At 41.8% G+C, this 23,821-nt stretch overlaps 1 protein-coding gene across 2 annotated transcripts in view; it reads left to right on the top strand.

Annotated features, from left to right (window-relative positions):
* atp2b3b (ATPase plasma membrane Ca2+ transporting 3b) overlaps positions 1-23,821 on the top strand; it is a gene marked incomplete at its 3' end in the record, with an annotated part of 47,604 nt that overhangs the window by 15,782 nt on the left and 8,001 nt on the right. For both annotated transcript variants that reach the window (XM_079274112.1, XM_079274113.1), the window contains 13 exons: positions 1,844-1,976; positions 5,551-5,660; positions 5,849-5,983; positions 7,436-7,542; positions 7,724-7,799; positions 9,949-10,107; positions 10,862-11,041; positions 11,398-11,485; positions 11,576-11,682; positions 12,692-12,883; positions 15,781-15,994; positions 16,301-16,512; positions 21,870-21,977. In XM_079274112.1, coding sequence (XP_079130238.1) covers positions 1,844-1,976; positions 5,551-5,660; positions 5,849-5,983; positions 7,436-7,542; positions 7,724-7,799; positions 9,949-10,107; positions 10,862-11,041; positions 11,398-11,485; positions 11,576-11,682; positions 12,692-12,883; positions 15,781-15,994; positions 16,301-16,512; positions 21,870-21,977 — 1,821 coding nt within the window. The remainder of the gene's footprint in view (positions 1-1,843; positions 1,977-5,550; positions 5,661-5,848; positions 5,984-7,435; positions 7,543-7,723; positions 7,800-9,948; positions 10,108-10,861; positions 11,042-11,397; positions 11,486-11,575; positions 11,683-12,691; positions 12,884-15,780; positions 15,995-16,300; positions 16,513-21,869; positions 21,978-23,821) is intronic.

Genomic DNA, 23,821 nt, shown 5'->3' on the forward strand with positions numbered 1-23,821 from the left:
GATTAAACTATACTGGGGTATTCTCAAAAACAGAATTCTCATCACGATACTCTTTTGAGAAATATAAGTCAGTATGTGCTTGTTATTATCAATTTAGTTGACATAATTGTATATCAGGATATCTCGATATATGATTCCATTACAATATGATTCCATTGAATGCCCTATGGGACTGTGTAATGGCCACGATGTGGCGACATGAATGTGTGATGATATGGGGTTAGGGTTCAATACATTGTGTTACTGTAAGTAAGGCGAGATATTTGTATTTTTTAAAGCTGACTGTAGGATCACTGTCAGAGACTGACCATATGCAAAACATCTGAGCAAAAACAAAAGATAACTTTTGTTCATGCAGTGGGATTTGCATACATCACAGTCAATGTAACGTCCAACATTATAGCACTACTTTGGGCAATCTGAGCCGCTGTCTGCCACGAATCTTTGCATGTAAACTATTCATTAAAAATCAAAACATTGTTTTTGAGAATCAATACAGTTTCACAAAACATAATATCGTGATACTCAAGTGCATGGATATTTCCTCACACCCCTACGGATATATGGCATGTGCTATAACCGCTCGGCTGCCAAGGCGCTCTATGAAGCCCATTTTCGGGAGGGGATTGATACCTCTCTCCTGCCTGTCCATTAAATATGAAGCTGCAACCATAAACCTGTTAGCTTAGCGTAGCATAAAGACTGGAAACACAGCTTGTTTTGCTCAGTCCAAAGTTAACAAAATGCACGTACCAGTAGGGTTTAAAGCTCAGAATGTAACACTGTATGTCTTGTTTGTTTAATCTTAAACTTGTAAAATTGGCAATTATTGTTTTTGATTGTTTTTTGGTTTTGAGGTGGATTATGTGCCAGACTATTCCCAGTTTCTGATAATTACAGTAATGTCGCCTGCTGGAAATGAAAGCATGGATCAATTTCTCTAAGTCTTGAGTGGACATGAGTCATCTGATTCTTGCTCTGTTTTTAAGATGGTGGCATTGATTTGCTATCATTTCATGTCGTGTCTGTTAAAGTTGAACCCTGAGTCCTAGATTGCACCTGATTTCGGACTTGGTATTTGGTCGTCGGATGCATGAAGGCTATTTCTCTTGTGATGTGTACATATTTGCCTGCATTTAGTTGAAAAAAAGTTTAGGCACATCCAATCATTTGTTCAGTGTCTATCTATGGAACTGTAGAGGCTTGGTGACAGAAAAGGGTGCATTTGGGTTTTGTCTAAATAATTATGATAGTTAATGTTATTGTTTGTATGATGTGTAAATGTTAATAAGAAGAGGACCAATGATTGAGCCTTGAGGAGCTCCACACATCATGTTGGTCCCTTCAGATGCGTAATTACCAATTATTGAGAGAAAATGTTGTGAAGATGGGATAGCACTGTGGCTGAGAGCCCAATCCAGTTTTCATATTGTATGGTCAACTGTGTAAAACGCAGCACTTTGATCTGATAAGAATATAACTCAAATCTTGCCTGAATTAGTTTCTAAGCTAATATCATTCAGATCCACAATCAGAGTGTGTAGCTAATTTCAGCAAAGTTACTGTATAAAGTTGTGTATGAATCCACTTGAAAACGGTAATTCATCAATGTGTTATTGTTATGTAATTGGCCTGCTGCACTATTTCAGCGTACATTAATTACCATTCTTTAAACACACCAAGTTATATGCACTGCTCAAAGATATGTTGGATGATAATGCTCCTGAATTATCAGTTAGAATTCACCGTGCCTTTCTCTCTACCTCTGTATTTCTGCCCTCCCTCAATCCATCATCATTCCTTCCATCCATCCCTCTGCTCTCCATCACTATCTCACTTGTAGAAAATGATGAAGGACAACAACCTTGTACGCCACCTGGATGCATGCGAGACCATGGGCAACGCCACGGCCATCTGCTCCGACAAGACCGGCACCCTCACCACCAACCGCATGACTGTGGTGCAGACTCACATAGGTGAGTGAAAAGCAAATATTCATAGATAATAATAAATTATTATCAATGAATTCATATCACCAAGCACGTCTTTATTGATGATCTGTTTTGCCTATGGTGCACTGTTTTTTAATGTTTTAATGAATGTTCTTAATTGTTTTTAAATCTCCTTTTCTTTTGCCTTATGTTTTGATGCTTTTAATGGTTTTATGTGAAGCACTTTGAATTACCTTGTTGTTGAAATGTGCTATACAAATAAACTTGCCTTGCCTTGCCTTGCCTATGGTTCACTCGAATGAAAACACAAGGCAATGCTCAGATTGTATAAATGTTGAGAAATAGGATTACATTTTGAAAAAATCCTCCCTGCATAGATGACTCAGAAGTCTTTGAATAGATCAGTGTTTCCCAACATGGGTGCTGTTGTGGCACCCTAGTGCGCCTTTAGGAATAGGGAAGAGGTGCTGCAAGATTTGTTAATTACATTCTTTTTTTACCGTATACTTTAAAGTTTCACCACACAAACAACATACCCGGTACATTCCTATAAGAAGTTTAGCTCAGCGAAACCCTCAACGCTCTCTCATTCAATTGATTTGAAGTGATTTGACTTATTTTTGAAAATGTATACTAGTTTCAGTCAAATTTAGATATTTGATTTTTATTAGTTTTAGTACCTGTGGAAACTGTAAAAAAAAGAAAACCTGTTGGCATTTTAGTCTAGTTTTCATCAATGTAAAGTTTGTCTAATTCTGATCCTGGTTGCAGACGTTGTCACTGTCGCAGTGACACAACAGACTGAGTCTCAGTCAATTTAATCTCCAAACTGTGTGTCATTCCTTGCAACTACCTGTTCTCTCGCCAATCATTCAGAAGCTGGTTTCACTCACTTACTCACTAAAACACCGTTCAAAGTCTGGCTTTAGCTTGAGAGGAGAAGCTTTTGTGGTTTGTCCCAGCTGAACTCTTAGTGGATTATACATGAATTTAGAACATAAACCAATCTGTATTATATTATAGAAATAATATAGCATTGCTTCCTTTGTTATTTGTAAATAAAATCCTTATAAAAAGATATGCATTGGTGGGGATGGGCATGAGGATGCCATGAAAAATATCCCTTTGAAGTGTGCTGTGCTTTAGTCCACTGTTTGACACAACCAAATGTCAGAATCAGAATCAGCTTTATTAGCCATGTATGCATAAGCATACATGGAATTTGACTCCGGTTTCCACTCCGCTCTCAATGTACAAACACAATTTTAAATATATATATATATCCAAAGAAGAAGTGTACATATATATATATATATACACACACACACATGTGAACATGAACCTATAAACAATGGCGATGGAATTGAGGTACAAGTGGTGGTAACAGTGCAAACAGAGGTAATAGTGCAGTATGACTGATTAATTGTTCATGAGAGTGACGGCCAGTGGAAAGAAGCTGTTCCTGTGTCTGGTGGTCTTGGCGTACAGAGCCCTGTAGCTCCTACCAGAGGGGAGGAGGTGGAACAGCTTGTGTCCAGGGTGTGATGGTCTGCAGTGATCTTTCCAGCCCGTCTCCTGACTCTAGAGGTGAACAAGTCCAGGATGGAGGGCAGGCTGGAACCAATGATCCTCTCTGCAGACCTGACAATCCGTTGCAGTCTGTTTCTGTCCTGTTTGGTGGCGATCCAAACCACACAGTGATGGAAGAACAGAGAACAGACTGGATGATGGCTGAGTAAAACAGAATCAGCAGCTCCTGAGGCAGTTTGAACTTCCTGAGCTGGCGCAGGAAGTACAACCTCTGCTGGGCCTTTTTCCTGATGGTGTTGATGTTGGGAGCCCACTTCAGGTCCCGGGAGATTGTGGATCCTAGTAACCTGAAGGTTTCCACAGCAGATACAGTGTTGTTGTGTATGGTGAGGGGGGGGGGGGGGGGGGGGGCAGTGTTGGGGGCTCCTCCTGACGTCCACTGTCATCTCCACGGTTTTGAGCCTGTTTAGCTACAGGTTGTTCTGACCACACCAGAGGACCAGCCGTTCAGCCTCCCGTCTGTACGCAGACTCATCACCGTCCCTGATGAGGCCGATGACCGTCGTGTCGTCTGCGAACTTCAGGAGTTTGACCGTTGGGTCCTCTGAGGTGCAGTCGTTGGTGTAGAGGGAGAAGAGCAGTGGGGAGAGCACACATCCCTGGGGGGCGCCAGTGCTGATGGTCCGGGTGCTGGATGTGATTTTTCCCAGCCTCACCTGCTGCGTCCTGTCAGTCAGGAAGTTAGTGATCCACTGACAGGTGGAGGCTGCACAGTGAGCTGGGAGAGTTTGGTTTGGAGTATCTCTGGGATGATGGTGTTGAACGCGGAGCTGAAGTCCACAAACAGAACCCTTCATATGACCCTGGGGAGTCGAGGTGTTGCAGCATGTAATGCAGTCCCATGTTGACTGCATCATCCACCGACCTGTTTGCACGGTAGGCAAACTGCAGGGGATCCAGCAGGGGTCCTGTGATGTTCTTCAGGTGGGTGAACACCAGTCTTTCAAAGGATTTCATGACCACAGACGTCAGGGCGACGGGCCTGTGGTCATTTAATCCTGTGATGGAGGATTTCTTGGGGACCGGGATGATCGTGGAGCGTTTGAAGCAGGAGGGGACTTCACACAGCTCCAGTGATCGGTTAAAGATCTTTGTGAAGATGGGGGCCAGCTGGTCAGCACAGACTTTCAGGCAGGAGGGTGACACACCGTCTGGGCCTGGTGCCTTCCTGATCTTCTGTCTGTGAAAGAGCCGATTCACATCCTCTTCGCAGATCCTCAGTGCCGGTGGGGGGTCGGTTGGGAGAGATGAGGAGGCAGGGGGTGTAGATGGTTGTTTGATGGGGCAGGTGGGGGGTGTGAGGGTTAGGGTTAGGGTTATTCGTGATATTTTACCTGACAGACCTGAGCAGTGGGGGAACTCTCGTCATATGTACTTGATTGGTTTTGTTCATACTTGATTGGAAAACAGTTCTTCAGCTCAAATACAGACTATTGTATAGAATTACTCAAGAAACCTTTCTTGGCCCAGTTGTATTAGTTTATGTCCACACTCAGTAATGTGACAATATTAATTACAAATTTAGAAACCCTTCAATTTGTATCCACCAAGCCTAAGCTGAGACGTCCCAGATGACATCACCAATTTATCACAATTCATTTTTTAGACTTGTCAAAGCTCCTCCTAAGTCACAGAGGATGTTATGCAACTGTTTACACAGTCTCAGTAGTACTCCCAAGATTCATGACAAGTAAAAAGTAAAGTAAAGTGGAGTGCCCCTTTGATATGCTGTCATCTAATGCTGTCATCTAACTGCATAACTATGTTCTTCGTGTATTCCCAGTACCTTGTCCTTGGCCAATAGGCCGTAATATTGCATCCCTAACTCACCATTAAAACCAATAAAAACTCAATTTCATTTTGATAGCAGAAAAGCAGTTTATCTATTGCGAGATATTTCTGTTTTCAGGTCACAACTGGGTGAATAAATGTGCAAATGCAATGAGCGTAGGCTGAGTGTACAGAGATTATAATTGATGTGTATTAATGTTAGATTGTTGTTGTCCAGGTGATGTGCACCACCGTGTGGTCCCGGACCCTGGACAGATAAACCCCCGGACACTGGATCTATTAGTCAATGCTATCGCTATCAACAGCGCCTACACCTCCAAGATCTTAGTGAGTCATGCACAGACAGAGATACCACTCTTCTGGCTTCATCTCTTCAGTAGTCCTGCCTTTTTTAATGTCATCTTCTTTCATTTCCTCTTGCCTCATCCATCTCTTGTCTCCTTCTCTGTCTCCCTTCCCGACCGTCTCACGGCTAATCTAACACTCAAACTGGATTCAACCTGTCTCTGTATCAGCCGCCTGACGTGGAGGGGGGTCTGGCTAAGCAGGTGGGCAACAAGACAGAGTGTGGCCTGCTGGGATTTGTATTAGACCTGCAGCGGGACTACGCCCCTGTCAGAGAGCAGATCCCTGAGGAGAGACTGTACAAGGTAGGGAACCATGCACCGCATCCACCATCCTAGTTACAGTTAAGATTAATATATATTGATATTTGATATACATCCTGCATACATATTTCCCAAAAAATTGATGAATAGATAAACTAAATGCAATAGAAGAATTATACATCAAGCCTCTACATATTTAGCAATGTGCCAATATTACACATTTGATATTACAGTTTGAAGCTCAAGTGGTAGCTTGACCAATCCTAAGAACTCCTCCGTGGTGGGTAGAGGAGGCAAAAATGTACTCAAGTAAAAGTACTGTTACTTTACAAAAAAGCACTTAAGTAAAAGAAAAAGTAGTCATCAGAAAAACTACTTGAGTAAGAGTACAAAAGTATAAATCATGTGCATAATAGACGGTGTCTGTGATGTCGGAAAGTAAATATAAAGAGTGTCAACATGTTGCACTGTCCCAAAACGTTGGTCCTGCTAGTGTAGATGTCCTAAGTCCCATCCCTGGTCCGGTCTAGAGACAATAAGATTAGATAATCAGTCTCTTGTCTTTGTGAAAATGTCTCATATCAGATGACTTATTCAGGCTAATCATGAGATAATGACCTATTAAATACAGGTGTGTTAAAGTCTTCACTTTGACCTGAGGAAGACTATCTGTGGTTGAAACGCATCTGTTCTGTTTTGTCCAAGTGAAATAAAAGCACTTCGTCTTTTTCTTTTTTTCTGTGTGCATAATTTGGTGTCTACTTTTCTGTCTCTCTTCATCAGACTGCACAAAGCATGACTACTTAAATCCACACTGTTCCAATATTTACATGACAACAGAAATCAGGGGTAGTGGCAGTTTTGAAGCATGATATACTGTGTGCATATGTTATTAAACCTAGCAGCATTAACACAACAGACACACTCGCTGTCAGCACGGTCCCCTGATGTACTGACTTCAGACCAGGGTTCACAACCGCAGCTCACCACCTGCCTCTTAACCAAATCATGAAATGCATAAAATAATAAAGAAATAAAAGGAGCGAGATTAATGGATTCAAATGTAGAATGTAAAAATCTATTCAAGTAAGGGTAGAAATTATGCTGCATTAAAACTAAGTACAATTTATTCCATAAATTGACTTGAGTACATGTAATGGAGTAAATGTAACTCGTTACTAACAACCTCTGGTACTAGTTACTCTTGCTAGGTCAGACACGCTTGGCAAAAAGAAACAGAAGAAAGAAAGATCTGGGCACCATGAATATCTGCACCAAAGAGCGTTTTGTTGTATCAAAAAAGTTCCTGCTTAACCCACATAGGCTCTTACAGGGGTTTATAATGCGGTGTGAGCTGCCTGGTGCTTGCAGATCACAGTGGATCAAGCGGGTACATCATCCAACACTCAGAACTGGGTTTCTAGTCAGGGCCATGTCCGTCTGCCTCTACTTTGACCATTCTGAATCAGACCGCTCTCTCTCTCTCTCTCTCAGGTGTATACATTCAACTCAGTGCGTAAATCCATGTGTACGGTGATCAAGCTGCCTGACGGTTCCTTCCGCCTCTACAGCAAAGGAGCCGCTGAGATCCTGCTGAAGAAGTGAGTGTTAGAAGAGGGTGGGGGAGGTGGTCTGGGGCAAAACATGGCATCTCATGAATAAGTAGAGGCAAAACTAGTTCACAGGGGACTGGGTTTAAAATGTTCAATGTAAGAGACAAAAGATGTTCCATTAATGAGTAATCTCGTCTCTCACTATTTTCTGTCCTTCATCTTTCTCTAGGTGTTCTTTCATCCTAGATGCCAACGGAGAAGCACGCTCATTCCGTCCACGTGACAGAGATGAGATGGTCAAACAGGTGAGACTAAATACTGAAAGCTCCGATGTGCAGAGCAATGTCCTCAAAGGGCAGTAGGCCTACTGAGCGTCATTTCTATGCGTCCACGCTGGAGTCATTATGCTTTCCTGTTGTCCAGACCTCCGTCTCTCCGGTCCATTCTCGTGAACACGATATCTCAGTAAAACTTGGAGGGACTTTCCTCAAATCTGGAACAAATGTCCATCTCGGCTCAAGGATGAAGTGATGTGATTTTGGAAGTGAAAACATTTTAAAGGTCACTGTCCACACATATGGATTGAAGCTGAAACTTTTGCTGAATAAAAATGTGAATGTTATTTTTTTTCAATACATTTTGACTTTTGCCTAATCTCATTGGACTACTTGTGTTAATGTAAATGTATTCTGCTACATGTGAGTTCGTTGTTCGATAGCCGAAGCTGCATTAACGCGGTTAACACCTCGTGTTATTGTCTCATTGAATTAACACGTACACCAAAACATCAGCTAGTTCCATTAACCACCTTAAAAATAGAAAATTGAGGAAAAGAAGTCAAGAGTCGGAAACAGAGACAGCTCGCCTTCAAAGTAAAGGTTGCACGTTTTCAAACGTGTTTGCTCCAGCAATCAATTTAAGGAGCGCTAAATTAAAGAAATAAACAAATATTCTAAATAATGATGAGTGATGAGTCTGACTGTAAAAGAAAGGGTTCCCTGAGGCCGAAACGTTGTCATGACAATAACGCCAATAAGCTATTCAATGTAAAATCCTTCAACATTTTTACTGTTTGCACTTTTAACTGTTCTACATAAAATAAAATAAATGAAAAAATGAAAATCCTTTTGCTGGATTATCCTCTGGGCTGTATAAAACAAAAATGAGTCCAGAGTTTGGATAGAGTGCTTTTACCTCATCACTTATCATCGCATTCAAATTATCACTGAGTTTACTTTATTTAATTGAGCATTGTGCTAACCTGTACTTAAATAGCATTTTCAAAACGATGTAATCTCCTCACAACACGGGTCTGTATTACAATGCTTATAAACAATAGTAATAACATATAAAACAAATTTGATATTACTATATTCACTGATCAAATTGCTTTACTTTTAGGAAATGACAGATGTTTTGGCATCATGGTAATATGGATTTCAGGCGAGCCAATCAGCTCCTTCCCATCTTCAAACTTCATTTCAGACTAATTTGTCATCTCTTATTTAGTACTAATCCTTATTGTTGTCGCTTCCTTGTTGAATGGAATGCTATTGATTCAGTGTAGGCTACACAGAGACACTGCACACATGAAAAGCTAATTTAAGTTGTGCAGTAACTTTATGAGAGAAGAATCGATCTGCTGTTTCTATGACCTGACAAACTCTCCTTTTCATATTTGAACCTGTGGTGGAGGAAGTATTTAGATCCTTTAAGAAAAAAGTACTCATACCACACTGTGAAAAAAACTCTGTTACAAGTAAAAGTCCTGCATTGGATGTGCTATTTTATGATAATAAGTGATCTTGTAAGTAGATATGGTAAATGTGTTTATTTACACATCCAGCAGTTACAGAGCAATATTATCAGTCTGTGAACTGGTGTTTGTGTCCACCTGATGAATGTAGGTCCAATATTCAATCTCTTCTAACTCTGTTTTTGGTCTCGAACAACTCCTGAGGGAGATATCTTTAGCTGCTAAATGCTCCACTATGTTCAGCAGACTGACTTGTATACATTCCAAATCTGTTATGTATAAAACTGCTTTTGCCAGATCAATCTAGTTGTAACTGAAATATTTAGCAGCAAAACACATGTATTTGTTCCATGTACCGTAGATTAGTCCATGCAGGGAGCGCAAGCCATAGACAACTTTATTCCAGCTCAGCTGTTCAGTTTGCATTGCAGCAGCTTTGTGTCGCCACATCATATTTGGGACTTACAGCAGCGACGGTTGTTGTCTGCAGTAGGTTGGAGGTCTTTTACCTACAGCTGTGTCCCCACAAAGGCACTCAAAAAGTCATCTGACAACAAACTGTATGCAAGCATTTTGATCCATTTTTTCTGCATCAGATATTGGAATGTAAATAACATGTCTGTAATCAGTAAATGAAGCTGTGGTTAGATTTTGTGGAGCCCTTCCTGACCATACTTGTACTAATGACTTTTAACTAGGTGATTGAGTCAATGGCATGTGAGGGGTTGAGGACCATCTGCATTGCATACCGGGACCTGCCATCTAACCCGGAGCCAGATTGGGAAAACGAAGCAGAAATAGTGACGGAGTTGACCTGCCTCACTGTGGTTGGGATCGAGGACCCTGTGCGGCCTGAGGTAGGGTCCTCTTTAGTTTTAGTTTCAGCTGCTACTGTGGCTTCCATAATATGTGATTATAAGCTGTATTTCTAAAAGTAACTATTTCCGCCAGGCTTAAGCCTTTGGGAAGATCATGCGTTCTGTCATGTGTGTGTGTGTGTGTGTGTGTGTGTGTGTGTCCGTCTGTCCACAGCTCATCTCACATTCTTTTGGACCCATCAGCCTCATATTTTTTGTGCTCATTTATGACTGCATGCTCAAGGACCTCTTGTGGTTGAGGTGATTTATAGTTTCTAAAAAAACAATTTTCTTGACTATACCATCATTGACCATCATATCACTCCTCCTAACCGGCCGGTAGGTGCCGCAAGTGATCGACAACTGCCTCAGTGGCAAAAACAATTTGCAGCAATCGGATAGGCTAAAACAAGCCTGACCTAGTCTGTTGCAGTCTTTGTTTTAGGCCTTTGTTGTGTCTCAAAAACTGACATCCATAGAAAGGTTGGTCTCATTTTGAAGCAGATGTATTACATACCTGATATGTTATGGTCCACTAACATCAGACGTAATACAGGATGATTAAATCCCTGTTTGTTTTTCTTCGCCATCATCGCGACCATAAGGGAGTTATGAGGGAAAATTTAGTGAGATTCAACTCTTCTTTGTTTGGGAGGGGAGAGAGACACACCTGGCTGAGATGTGCATGTTAATGAGTGAACTTTTGTTGTTGGCATTGTGTTTTTGTGTGAACAAATTTCCCTGTCCCCCTAAGGTGCCTGAGGCCATCCGTAAGTGTCAGCGTGCAGGCATCACGGTGCGGATGGTGACTGGTGATAACATTAACACAGCGAGGGCCATTGCTGCTAAATGTGGCATCATCCACCCTGGGGATGACTTTATCTGTATAGATGGCAAGGAATTCAACCGACGAATCAGGAACGAGAAAGGAGAGGTAAGTTGCGGTCTCAAGTGGGCATTTTTGCTTGTAAAATGACTGAAACCATTCATCAAAGTAAAAAGTACATTATTTACCTCTGAGATGTAGTACAGTGAAAGAGTACATAGATAAAGTTGCATGAATGTAATTATTCAAACAAAGTACCTCAAATTAGTACTTCAGTACCACATCCCACCACTGTACTGTAAACTGTTTTGATAACTAACAAATAAATGAATTGTGCAAAGATAACAAACTAAAGCCGTATTCATGGTCAAAGCCTCACAAATATGTCTGATGTGTGGAGGTTCCCGTCACATATCACCACTGATATCACCCCCCAACCCCCCTTCTCTCTATCTGACTGACAGATTGAACAGGAACGTATTGACAAAATCTGGCCCAAACTTCGCGTGTTGGCTCGTTCCTCACCAACCGACAAACACACCCTGGTCAAAGGTGAGTCTCAAGTTGATGAACCCAAACATACACACACACATATTCATCCAGCCAGATGAGAGCCTGTCTTTCCCTTCTGCTTGTGTCTAGGAATCATCGACAGCACCGCCCTGGAACAAAGACAGGTCGTCGCAGTAACAGGAGATGGAACCAATGACGGACCAGCTTTGAAGAAGGCTGATGTGGGCTTTGCCATGGTAACCTGATATATTATTCACCATTAATGTTTATTTGGTGTTAAAACCCTTCTGTAGCTACAATAATCTAATCTCATAGAAGTATATGAATTCAATTTGGGAAACAAATGTCCACGATATATATTAATAAATACATTAAAGCTATAATTTGGATGTTTTGAAGTGTGGCTGTATGAGAAACAGACCAGCATCAGTTCAAATGTACGTTATATTTAGAATGTTTTCACAGCTTTACCTTGCTGTCAAACGAGGCACTGGAGCAGTCTGAAGCAGTTAACGATGCTCTCTTCAAAGCCACAAACTCCTTTGACATAAACATCATGTCATTTTACCTTGCAGCACAAGGTCACATGGTCTACCGCAGCCTCCATCGGTTTGTTTGTTCGTGTACTTCGTGTGGTTAGTTTGGATTCACCAAAGTCTCACAATAACCTAAACAGACGATAAACCAATCGAGGCAGCAGTAGACCAGAAGCTCCTACTTTCTGTGAGCTCAAATGACTGTTTTTGTCAAAGTGACTTTGAAGAGAGCACAGATAACAGCTTCAGTCCTCGTCAGAAAGGACTGTCTGACAGAAAGGTAAAGAGGTGAAAATATTATAAATATAGCTACAATTAAACTGCTATTGATTCTTTTAGGTGTCTGAAATACATCACAGCAGTACATTACTTTACTCCTGTCTGTTTCTCCAAACTCCATCTATTGTAGTAATACAATAGATGAAGAAGAACTTCTAAACGATCCCTTTAATGACGTAAGATAACTAATACGTTCAAGAAAATATGAGGAATTTTAGAAATGTTCTCTACCTATAAATAATACATGCTTAACATTTTGAACAATGTGCATTTGGTCACAGCTGTTACTCACACCAAGCGCTAGCACTTGGAGATGGGACAACACGATATTGAGGCAGTAGCACTCCGAAATCATTTGGATGCTTGAACGCTGGCATAAAATACGTAATGCGTCTCAGTCTCCTCCTCACTCTGTCTCAATCTGTGTCAGGGTATTGCTGGAACAGACGTGGCTAAAGAAGCGTCGGACATCATCCTGACTGATGACAACTTCAGCAGCATTGTCAAGGCGGTGATGTGGGGACGAAATGTCTACGATAGCATCTCCAAGTTCCTGCAGTTCCAGCTCACGGTCAACGTAGTGGCTGTCATAGTGGCCTTCACCGGCGCCTGCATCACTCAGGTAGACAGATTTATACGTGCTGTCACACATGCATTTCCACCACATACAATATAACAGACACGTAGACGTCACTTCAGTAAACATGTTATATCTGCTTAGACGTCCTGACACACATGGAAACATTTACACGTTTGATATGAAAGAAATATCAACTTGCACATGTATGCTTTTATGCATTTAATGTTATTTGCAATATACTTATATGGAAAGTTAAATACATAAAGAGCAAGATTTCCCCTTTCTCTCAGTCGTTTTTTCACCTCTAAAGTCATCACCTCCCCATCCACAACATTATCAGACAAAAGAAAAGCATATTGACATATATTGATATTTAACTTACTGGATCTCTGTCTTGGTATTAACACTATGGTCCCAAATATGAAGCATGACAAACATGAAGAAAAAAAAGGGACCAGACCATCAACAATATCAAGTTTTGCCATGATCTTTGAGAAACTATAGCTACCTAATACACCCGGCCGCGATACTTTCTGACATTTGGAGCAGATGTTAATCAAGCAATCAAGACAATAGTCATCAGATCCCATGATAATGAAAACAATCATTGCAGACCTACTCGTCACCATAACAGCTCTGCTGCTAACTATAGAGACATGTTTGTACATTTTCAGTATTAATATTATTATCATCATTCATTTTACAGATTAGGGCTGTACCGAATAGCTCGAAACTTCAAAGTCTCATTCATAAAGTTGACCTTTGAATCCAAAATAACATTCTAATGCTGCGCAGGTTCTTTTTTTTGCATGTGTATTCATTGTGTTTAGAGCTGGTACTGCTGCGCAGTTGCAGATAAAGATCGGTCTACACTAATATTATAAGTTGTCCAAAAGTCACAATGTATTTAAAAAAGATGGATGTGTTGATTGTGTTTTTGTTTAACAAAATATTCTGCTTCAATCCATATCTGTTGGCGTTTAGCCTTTCAAAAACAACATTTCACCATCCGGCTTACTTCACACAAAGAGAGGTCTGCCCCTGTATTAACAGAGCGGTCTAGCAGCAATCTAACAGCACCATAAATTACATTTATATTACCCCTTAATGGGTGATGACATCATAAAATGTGACGCTAGATATTCAAAGCTTCATTCGAAGAAACTGCAATAGAAGCTTTGATTGTAAAAGAAATGACCAGTCCTAATAATTATACAAAATTGCTTGGTTAATCCCAGCTTTTAGGGTTTGCAAAGATAACTTGAGCTTTTGCCTACTTGTATGCTGCAGAACAAACCTGGTCAGGCTTCTTGATCAAAACGCGTGAAAGAACTACATCCTCTTCAACCAACTACAGAAAAAAACTTGACTCATATTCATATTTTATTTCACAACTCATATTTACAGCCCAGTTTATTTTTTCTCCTTTTTTGTCATGTTGTGTTTTTTTATCATTTAATTGCGAAGGTGGTCCTTGGATTAGTTTGTTTTGTTTTGTTTTATCAGCAGTGGGCCTTAAATTACAAAAGGTTGACACTTCCTGAGCCAGATTGATACAAACTTTTAAAGAATACACAGTAAGAAAAAAAAGTAATTCAAAGAGTCCTCTGTTACCGCTGACAATCACAATCTTATCCATGAGCACATCCATGAGTGCCCCATTCACTGCACAACAGCTTTACCCTTCCTTATGCTTCTTCACTGTGCAAAGCCACTCACTGCTTGGAGCACCATCATGCACACACCTGTTTCCACTCTCACTGATTGAGTAGATCAACAAGAGGAAGTACATGTAGTATATCGCCACAGTAGATCTGACCTGCTCTATCAGATCATAACCCTGTGGAACAGAAATAAAGCTACACAAATGAAACAAACTTTTGTTCTTTTAATTATATAACCTGACTGATACATTTACAGATTAACTCAAGCACTGGACTAAAATGAATGATTTATCCATAGAAATAGAAGAAGGAGTGAAAGAGACATTGAACTGTTTTCTGTGGTCATTTGACGAGTACAAAAGAAAATGGTGATTGCTTTTAGTTGTTATGGTACTAACCTTGTCAGTGGGGCCGTAAAGTGTAGTTGCAGCTCGCCAGGAAGAGAGCCGACGTTGTGAGATAGATGGCTAGTTAGCTAGGTAGCGTTGTCCTTCTCCATTGCGGAGAGTGAGGCGGAGGGACCATTATACCCAAAGCTACCGCTTGCCACCAACCCCCTGTCTGGCTCATTTTCTCTAACCAGTGTAGCATTCAAGCATGGTGGAATTAGCACACTAGCTAACTAGCCAACTGTCTGCTAGCTAGCTAGCTTGCTAATTCCATACTGGTTACAAAGAAAAAGCCAATTCCTTCATCCTGCGATAGCAATGTGCTTTTGCAAGAGTGTGTGGATGAAGCATAGTTGTTCAATTTTATTCATTTACTCATTTACTACTACTCCACTGCTCATTCTGTCGTTTGAGCAAAACCGCACCACAGTGAGTGAGTGAGTGCCGTTGGTTTAGCCTTTATGTAAGTTAGCCCGCTATAACCATGGATGTATAAATATAACTGATATAGCAATGGAGGCATGGCCTTGTTCATTCCTATGAAAGTTGCTCAGTGGCACATGAAACAAAAAAGTTGAACTTCCGAGTATAGAATTCCGCATCCATGGGCCCATAGAGCAAGAGCCCTAGCATTTCCCAAGCAACTACAGCAGTACACATACAAATGGCCTCCGCTCTGATCATCCTGCTGCGTTGATCTCAATGGGAATGTCCATTCTACTCCTATTCTATTTCTATGGACTTTACATACATGAAAGAACTGTGACTCAGGGTATTGTGGAAAGGGAGGCAGTTTTCTCACAGTGACTATCCCCAGTGTCTGTGAAGCCAGACTCCTGTGAACATGGTTTGTGACACAGTTCTCTGGTTGCAAATCTCTTGCCAGGATTCTCCTCTGAAGGCGGTGCAGATGCTGTGGGTGAATCTCATCATGGACACGTTTGCTTCTCTGGCCCTGGCCACCGAGCCCCCCACTGAGGACCTGTTGCTACGGAAACCCTATGGCCGGAACAACCCGCTCATCTCACTGACAATGATGAAGAACATCCTGGGCCATGGAGTGTACCAGCTGGTCATCATCTTCACCCTACTGTTCTTAGGTACACACACACTGAGACAACCAGGAATGCAATTCTACTATTTAAACAGCCCGAAATAGCTCGCTTTGATCAGTAGGCTTCTTGTGAAATTAGAACGAGTGGGTTTATATTCCAGCGTGCTTTTAACCAGAAATCCAAGAGAAGAAACAAAAAGGTGCTTTGGTGGAGACAGACACACAAATACACAGCTACAGTGTTTATTTCTCCTGCAGAAGATCAAACACACTTGCTCATGAGCAACACAGCTGACAATTGTTCTTTTTTTCACACCTCTAATCCTTTCTTCCTCCTTTATTTACCCTCCAGGCGAGCACATCTTTAACATCGACAGCGGCCGGCACGCTCCGCTCCACTCCCCTCCCTCTGAGCACTACACCATCATCTTCAACACCTTCGTCCTCATGCAACTTTTCAACGAGATCAACGCTCGCAAGATCCACGGAGAGAGAAATGTCTTCGACGGCATATTTGCCAACCCCATCTTCTGCAGCATTGTTGTGGGCACCTTCGCCGTGCAGGTAAGGTTAAGCTTTGATGTCCTGAGACGGTTTTCTTCACTGTTTGGTCGAGAATTTTGAGGTTTTTAATTGTTCAATACGACCCCAGGAAGAGTCATTGCTTACTTGATAGTGGATAATGTGGATCCAATCAGGTAAATAAGTCAAAGTTGCTGACAATTTTTTAAAAACTGAATGTTACCATGACATGTAAATGTCAGTATGAAAAATCTTGTGTTATTTCACTACATCTTGTATGTATTAAACACTTAGTGACCACTTTATTAGGTACAGCTGAGAATCTAATGCTCATCCATACATTCTATATTTTTATAATAAAGGCTTTTATTTACTTTTATAAAGGTACCAGGCCTTTATTTGAAGCAGGCTTATATCAGACACAGGCTTTTATTTCTAATTCCCTCTGTTTGTTACTGTATTATGCTGTAATTACAAACTCAATACTTAGTGTGTTCGTTTCAACGGTGATCGTGGTTGTTGGGTGATTGTTCTGTATCTAAAGCAATGCAAGCTTGAATGTCTTCTACAGATGGGTGCTGTGTTTTGGTGATGTCATCTTCTTAGTTTGGAGTATAGAAAATGAATGTGATTCTTTTCAGGCCTTGACAGTGGGGCTAGGTAATAAAACTATTCCACGATAAAGCCTTCCACGATAACGATGATCGTGGAAATAGACTTGTTGTAAAGTCTATTTCTGGACGGGTTTGTGTTACCTGAGGCTATTTCTCCTCTTTTAACTCGACTGGGGAGTCCGCTCTCTCCCTCTTTACAGGGACCGCCTCCTCCTTAACATCCATGAGAATGCATTCGATTTATTTTTGATAAAGTTACTTTTGAATCTGTTTTCCTCTACCTACAAAAACACTAGATGAACAGTGTTGTGATAATTATTGTCATCGATCAATATAAAAAAAGATTTTGTGCTATATTGGCCAGCCCTGCTTGACTGCTTGTCTTTCACTTTGTGACCTCACACAGAAGTCCAGATTTTAGATTTCAAACCAACAAAAGGAGGACTATTTGTTGAAGTGAATACAAAAGAAATGCACTGAAGAGGGCATTTTAAGCACACAAAAACACAGACAAGCAAGCAAAGAAAAGAGGGATATTTACTAAAGCTCTTGAGTGCTGGGTGGTACTCTGGGAAGAAACAAGAGAAGAGAGGGAGTTGGAGGGGATGGCAGTGAATTGGAGTGTGAGAGCAATGAAGAGACAGTTCAGAGGGATTTGGAAAAGTGGAGATCGAGAGAGCTGAAGACTGGAGGCAGCTTGAGAGAGAGAAATAAGAAAGATGGATCCCTCCTCCCTGCAGGAAGATATTACTGTATATGATACACTGTATCTTACTCCCAGTGAGGTTAAAGCAGTTTGGTGTCAAGAGGATAGTATCACTCTGCTCTTGTTGTAACTGATTATGTTGCTATTTAAAATGCTGTCGCTACATCCACTGAGACAAATAGAGCCACAGGAGCATGGTGGTACTGTGGTCCAACTCTGGAGGGGCAGAATGTTATTTTGGAACCATTACTAATACAGAGTTTCTAGTTCTATAAATTCACTTAATGTGTCTTTTGTACACAGCTGGTGTGGAATGATTATTGTGATTAATGTTCACAGCTCGGAAATAAATTCCCTTTGAGGCAGTACAGTCCCACTACAGTATAACACCATTTTTGCTGTTTTTCCTGAGAACTCAGAATGAGAATGGTCTTGAGAATGATTCTGGACTTTGATTTATGAGTCTGAAAGTCTGAAAGCTTTACAAAAAGAAGTAACGTTGATCAAAGTGAGATTCTTTGCACTCCTTTAACATTGTCAGACAAAGAAAAGAGGGATATTTATTAAAGCTCTTGTGTGCTGGGTGGTACTCTGGGAAGAAACAAGAGAAGAGACTCAGTGGACAGTAAAAAAAAAGATATTGTCTTTTTTATTTCTATTTTTATCGACAAAAACCTGGTGCCTACATTATCCACAATGCAACGTTGACAGTTTGGTCAGCCTGCACCTGTGGACATAGATGTAGCACTTCATGTGTTATTCTGTTAAGTGTACCTCTAAAGCAGCGGTTCCCAAACTTTTTAGGCCGCGCACCCCCTTCTACATCCCGACCGGGTTCGCGCACCCCCCCCCCCCCCCTTAATAAAAAAAATTTAAAAAAGCAACAGAGCCTTTTAAGCCTTTATAGCCGCATAAGAATCGGACCAATGAGAGAACAGTTTGCTCGCGCGTGGCATTTGTTTACAAGATTTAGTCCGCTGTTAAATGTTGCAGTGTGAACACAAACCGAACAAAGGAGCAACTGCAACATTGTATCATATTAATCCCTGAATCAGAACAAAGCAAACGAACTGAAGGTGTGAAAACGCCCTGAAACACTGCAACAACTTTCAATAACTTTCAGTGACACAAGGCGTCACTTTTAAAGAGCAATACGGATGTGAGGACACACGCACAGGCTCAGAGGCAGATTATCACATTTAATTTACAATTAATGAGCGACTAATGTAGCCAGGATGTCTTCGGACAAAGCATCGATGCGGCGCGACACAGTGTTGTTGGACACCGGGATCATGTCCAACTTTTTTGCTTCTTTCTCTCCAATCATACATTCCACCATCTCTCTGGCAGCTGGCAAGCTCACGTCTTCAGTGATTGTGTGCGGTAGCCCCTTTCTCGCTATTCTGTAACCAGATATGAAGCCCGTAGTGCGTCATTTATAGACCCAACACATGAATGAGACTCCAGTTGTTTTGGGCTGTTTTGTAACTCCTCCAATTTTGATATAAACAATGTAAGGGGCTTTTGACTTGCACTGGCATGCTTGGTGTTCAGGTGGCGACGTAAATAAGAGCTTCAGACTGTTAGCCAGAACCTCACTGCACACCACGCACTGTGGCTTTGGGGAATCTGCGTTGCCAATCCAAGTGAAGCCCAGACACACATACTTTTCATCATATTTCCTCTTTTTTTCCCAGTCTGATGCTCACTCTCGTTTCCTCTTTTTTCACCTTGACTCCGCGATGGGCCGATGTGCTCCCGATGTGTCTGTGCTATCCCTTCCTCCTTTTCGGTCTCCTCCGTCTCATCTTCCTCTGACTCTGGCTCGATTTCTTCTCCCGGTCTCTCCCCAACGCACCTCTCCGTTCCCCTCGCCTCAGATTCCTCTCTCTCTCTCTCTCTCTCTCTCTCTCTCTCTCTCTCTCTCTCTGTCCCTCTCCTCTTTTACGACTGATGGCTTCAGATGTCCCACCTGACAGTTTCCCCCATTTCAGCCAGTTTAGCATATTTGCATGAATGTTGCTGAATGCATGAAGTTCGCTGTTAGCTGACGTTAGCTGCACAAGCTAGGCTGGCTAGTGTGTACGACTGGCGGCAGGTGGCAAATCTGCCGGAAGGAGCTCAAGTGCATTTATTAAATTGTACGTTTTTAATTTTAAATCTTACAAAGGGAATTTTTATAATTCATGTTTTTATTTTCTGAAAAATCCCACTTTTTAAATTAATATTACATTTTTTTAAAATATTTAATATTATTACACCATCAGACCGCCATTACACTTTTCCTCCCGCGCACCCCCTAGAGGCAGCTCGCGCACCCCACACTTTGGGAATCCCTGGTCTAAAGGAATGTAGCACTAAACACAAAGCATTTGGCCATTTCAAACATTTTGTCAGCTCACTTTTTTGAAACTACATTACATGTTTTTGAACTTGTAGTCTGGTGATGATGGCCCAGCTGCTCCGAGCAGCAGAGGTTGTAGATCAGCAAACTTCCTCCAATACCTCCTAATACCGTACGTTCCGGACTATAGAGCGCACCGGTATATAGGCCGCGCCAGCTGATTTTTAAAAGAAAAAAGAATGTGTACATAGATAAGCCGCACTGGTCTATAAGCCGCAGGTGTCCCCGTTGAACAGCAAGATGCTTTCAACAGTACTAAAGTTGTCTTCTATGAACATCATAACATGTCGCTAGCTTCTAAGCTAATTTTAACATTACGGCCAATGGGGAAATGCTAACCGCGATTAGCATTTGCGAATATATAATATATCTTTGTACATCTTTTCATGCAGACATACTTGCATTACAGACTAAGGTCTCTCACGGCTACCAAACGAAAAGCAATGAGGCAATAACTGTTGTTGCTCATAGCTCTGAATAGCTGTTGTGCTAGCAGCAACTGGCCAAGCCAGTTAGCCGTAAATGCTATTCAGAGCTATGAGCAGAGAAGATCAGCTTTTTCTCAAGTCTGCCAGTGGATCCTAACAGCCCGGAACAGTGTGAAAGAATCCATCATCACCAACGGGTTCTGAAAGGCTGGGATACTATGAGATTAAGGGGACAGCGCAATGAGAAGGACAACACAAGCTCAAGGGCGGATTTGCCCCGGTTCATGATGTGGTGTGTTCAAGGACCCAAATGCAGACTTGTTTTTTCCATTTTTTTTTTCCAGTTTTTTTTTCCAGTTCTACAAAACTTGTTCTACAAAACATTTATTTCTCTCACTCAAAAACACGCCCACAAAAAAAACTCTTGAACAAGTTTTGTAGAACAAGTTTTGTACTCTGTCATGAGCGTTTGCTCGGTTCACATCAGGTTATTACACTGATTAGCTAAATCAGTCACTTGCTCCAGCCTGACAGCTGCTGTTTCACCCCTGCCAGATAAACAGAATGAATATATATTCTGACAGTGTCACCTCTTAAGTTCACTTATCAACATAGTGGTTCACTGAGAAATACCATGTGAGTTCTTGTGAAACCACAACGGCATTTCTTCTCTTTGGTTTTATATGGATTAATCAAACGTAGTTACTTCGTGAGCTGTTGAGGTGTTGGAGTGCTTTTGATTTTCTCAACAACTCTCAGCAAGAAAGTGAAGAGCACATTTCCCAAAATAATCTTCTCCTTTAAATGACACTCAACACTCAGCAACAACCAAAGCATCCTAAAAATAAGAACAAATACCTACTCTGAGCAGATTTATACATACCGGCCTAGAGCGCATAATGCTCTCCTAAAATGATCCTAGTATGTATACAGACAGATACGTTTCCATGACCTGATGTTAGCCAAGGCAAATTGTGAAAGCACGGCTTATGATCTTAATAGCCACTCAGGGTAAGATACCTCATGAATAATGAAATGCAATACTCAAACATAAAACGTCTGCTTGTGTTGTTCCACATTGTGGTTTGATGTTTATTAGATGCAGCAGGGCGTCCAGTGACAGTGCCACCTTGTGCTTTGTGACAGACTAGAAGACAGAGGTGTTGACTGTTGACACATCCTGACATTGTGACCCAGTGTTTGGATGTGTGACAGTAATGACGTCGCTCCCTGTGTTTCTGCTGCAGATCGTGATCGTGCAGTGGGGAGGGAAGCCCCTCAGCTGTGCCCCTCTCAACATGGAGCAGTGGCTCTGGTGTCTGTTCGTGGGAGTTGGGGAGCTCCTCTGGGGACAGGTAAGCAGCTCTTCATCCTGCTGCTGAGTCAGGCCCTACTGAACAAGTGTAGGCCTGGTTTACATTGGCTTTTCTCTGAGGTGAGGCTGAAGCCAAGTTCACGCTACACGACTTGCTGTCTTATAATTGGGACTTTTGAAGTTGTTGTGCTATTTACACTACATGATTGACCGGCGACAGGACTTCACACACTACAAGACCTTTCCCCAGGAGGAATCCCTGATGAGTATGTCTGCTCTACAAACTGCGTTTTGTCACTGCACACACGAGAAGTAACACGGGCGTAGTCGTGCTTGTTGAGTTCGTTGGCACGATCACGTCTATGTGGTACCCCACAATTTGCAAAACTCTCACCAGATGGTCAAGGTTAGGCATTGACCCTGAATAGTTAATGCCACGACGATAGGTCATCAGGTTGGGCCTCGCTGGAGGTTTTGCAAGTTTTCGCAAATTGTTATCGTTATCATATAAGGAGGGTGGAGGATGAATTTATTGAGTCACACAGCCAGAGGAAAGAAGCTGGTTGTGTCTGGTGGGTTTAGCTCTTTGCAGGCACCTCTCATCACTAATATCACTGATGCTCAGTAGATGGTACCAGTGATGTTCTGGGCGGTTTGAATCCCCCGCTGTAGATCTAAGGAGCCAAATCCAGGTCAGGTTTTGATCATTTGAAAAAAAAATGTGAACCTGAAAGTTCAAGTTGTGGTCTTGAACATTGAAAAATACAGCAATGTATTCAGAATTAAAATAAGTGAATGAAAAGTTTTTTTGGGTTGAATGTAATTTTGATTCAGTTCTGGAATTTTTTTGAATACTTTTTTTGTTTGTTAATTTTTCACTTTCATATGTATTTAGATATTTGAGTTCTTATATTTTTCAGTTTCAGATTTTATATTTTCAGATTAAAATTTTATTTTTTTTCGGTTTCAAATCTTTTTTTCACTTTCCGATAGTTTTATTTCAGTTCAGACTTTTGACCCTGATCTAGCGTGGGGGCGTGGCATCAACTGAGAGGGGCGTGGCATCATGAGTGACAGCATAACAAAGAAGGCTGAGGACTTCGTCAACCACGTTGCCTTCAGGTAACGTGGGCACCGCGAGAATTATGATTCAACACTTTCTATACACCGTATCCACGTGAATGCAGTGGGGGGGGGGAACTCCCCCAGCTATCCTGAAGGAAACTTCAGAGGGAACCAGCTGCTGGTTCCATTAGTCTGGTCGGACGACCGATTTGCCCGTCAGGACCGTTACGGGCCTCCACCAGAGTTTCCTTTGGCTTCGCCCTGCCCAGACATAGTTCACCATCTTTCGGGTCCTGTTGCACAAACTCACTCCCCCTCCCCGACGGTGCGGGCGAGATGGGCCGGTGGTGCGCCCAACTGTGAAAGCACGGCTTATGATCTTAATAGCCACTCAGGCCGGTGCGCTGGCCCTCACTTTCATTGTGCCACAGGGTTTGCTTCACCTATCACTATTTCTTAAGTTTGCTTAAGAACTAGTCGTTTAGGATGGAGATGTGTGAGGACCATGTCAGGCTGTCTGTGATGCTGATCCCCAGGAGCTTAAAGCTACTAACTTGCTCCACCTCATCCATTGATGTAGACAGGGATGTGTGTCTTCGCCTCCTTTTTTCTAAATCAACCATCAGCTCGTTTTACTGACGTTGAGCAGCAGGTTGTTCTCTGAGCTCCACGCTGAAGGCTGTTGATTGTCTCTTTATGAAGTTGTTGTTTGTAATCCGGCCGATAACGGAAGAGTCATCTGCAAACTTCACAACAGACTTCTCTTCATGTTTGGGGTAGCAGTCGTGGGTGTACAGCGTGAAAGAGGGGGCTCAGCAC

Source organism: Melanostigma gelatinosum (assembly GCF_949748355.1).
Source record: "Melanostigma gelatinosum genome assembly, chromosome: 8".
NCBI lineage: Eukaryota > Metazoa > Chordata > Actinopteri > Perciformes > Zoarcidae > Melanostigma > Melanostigma gelatinosum.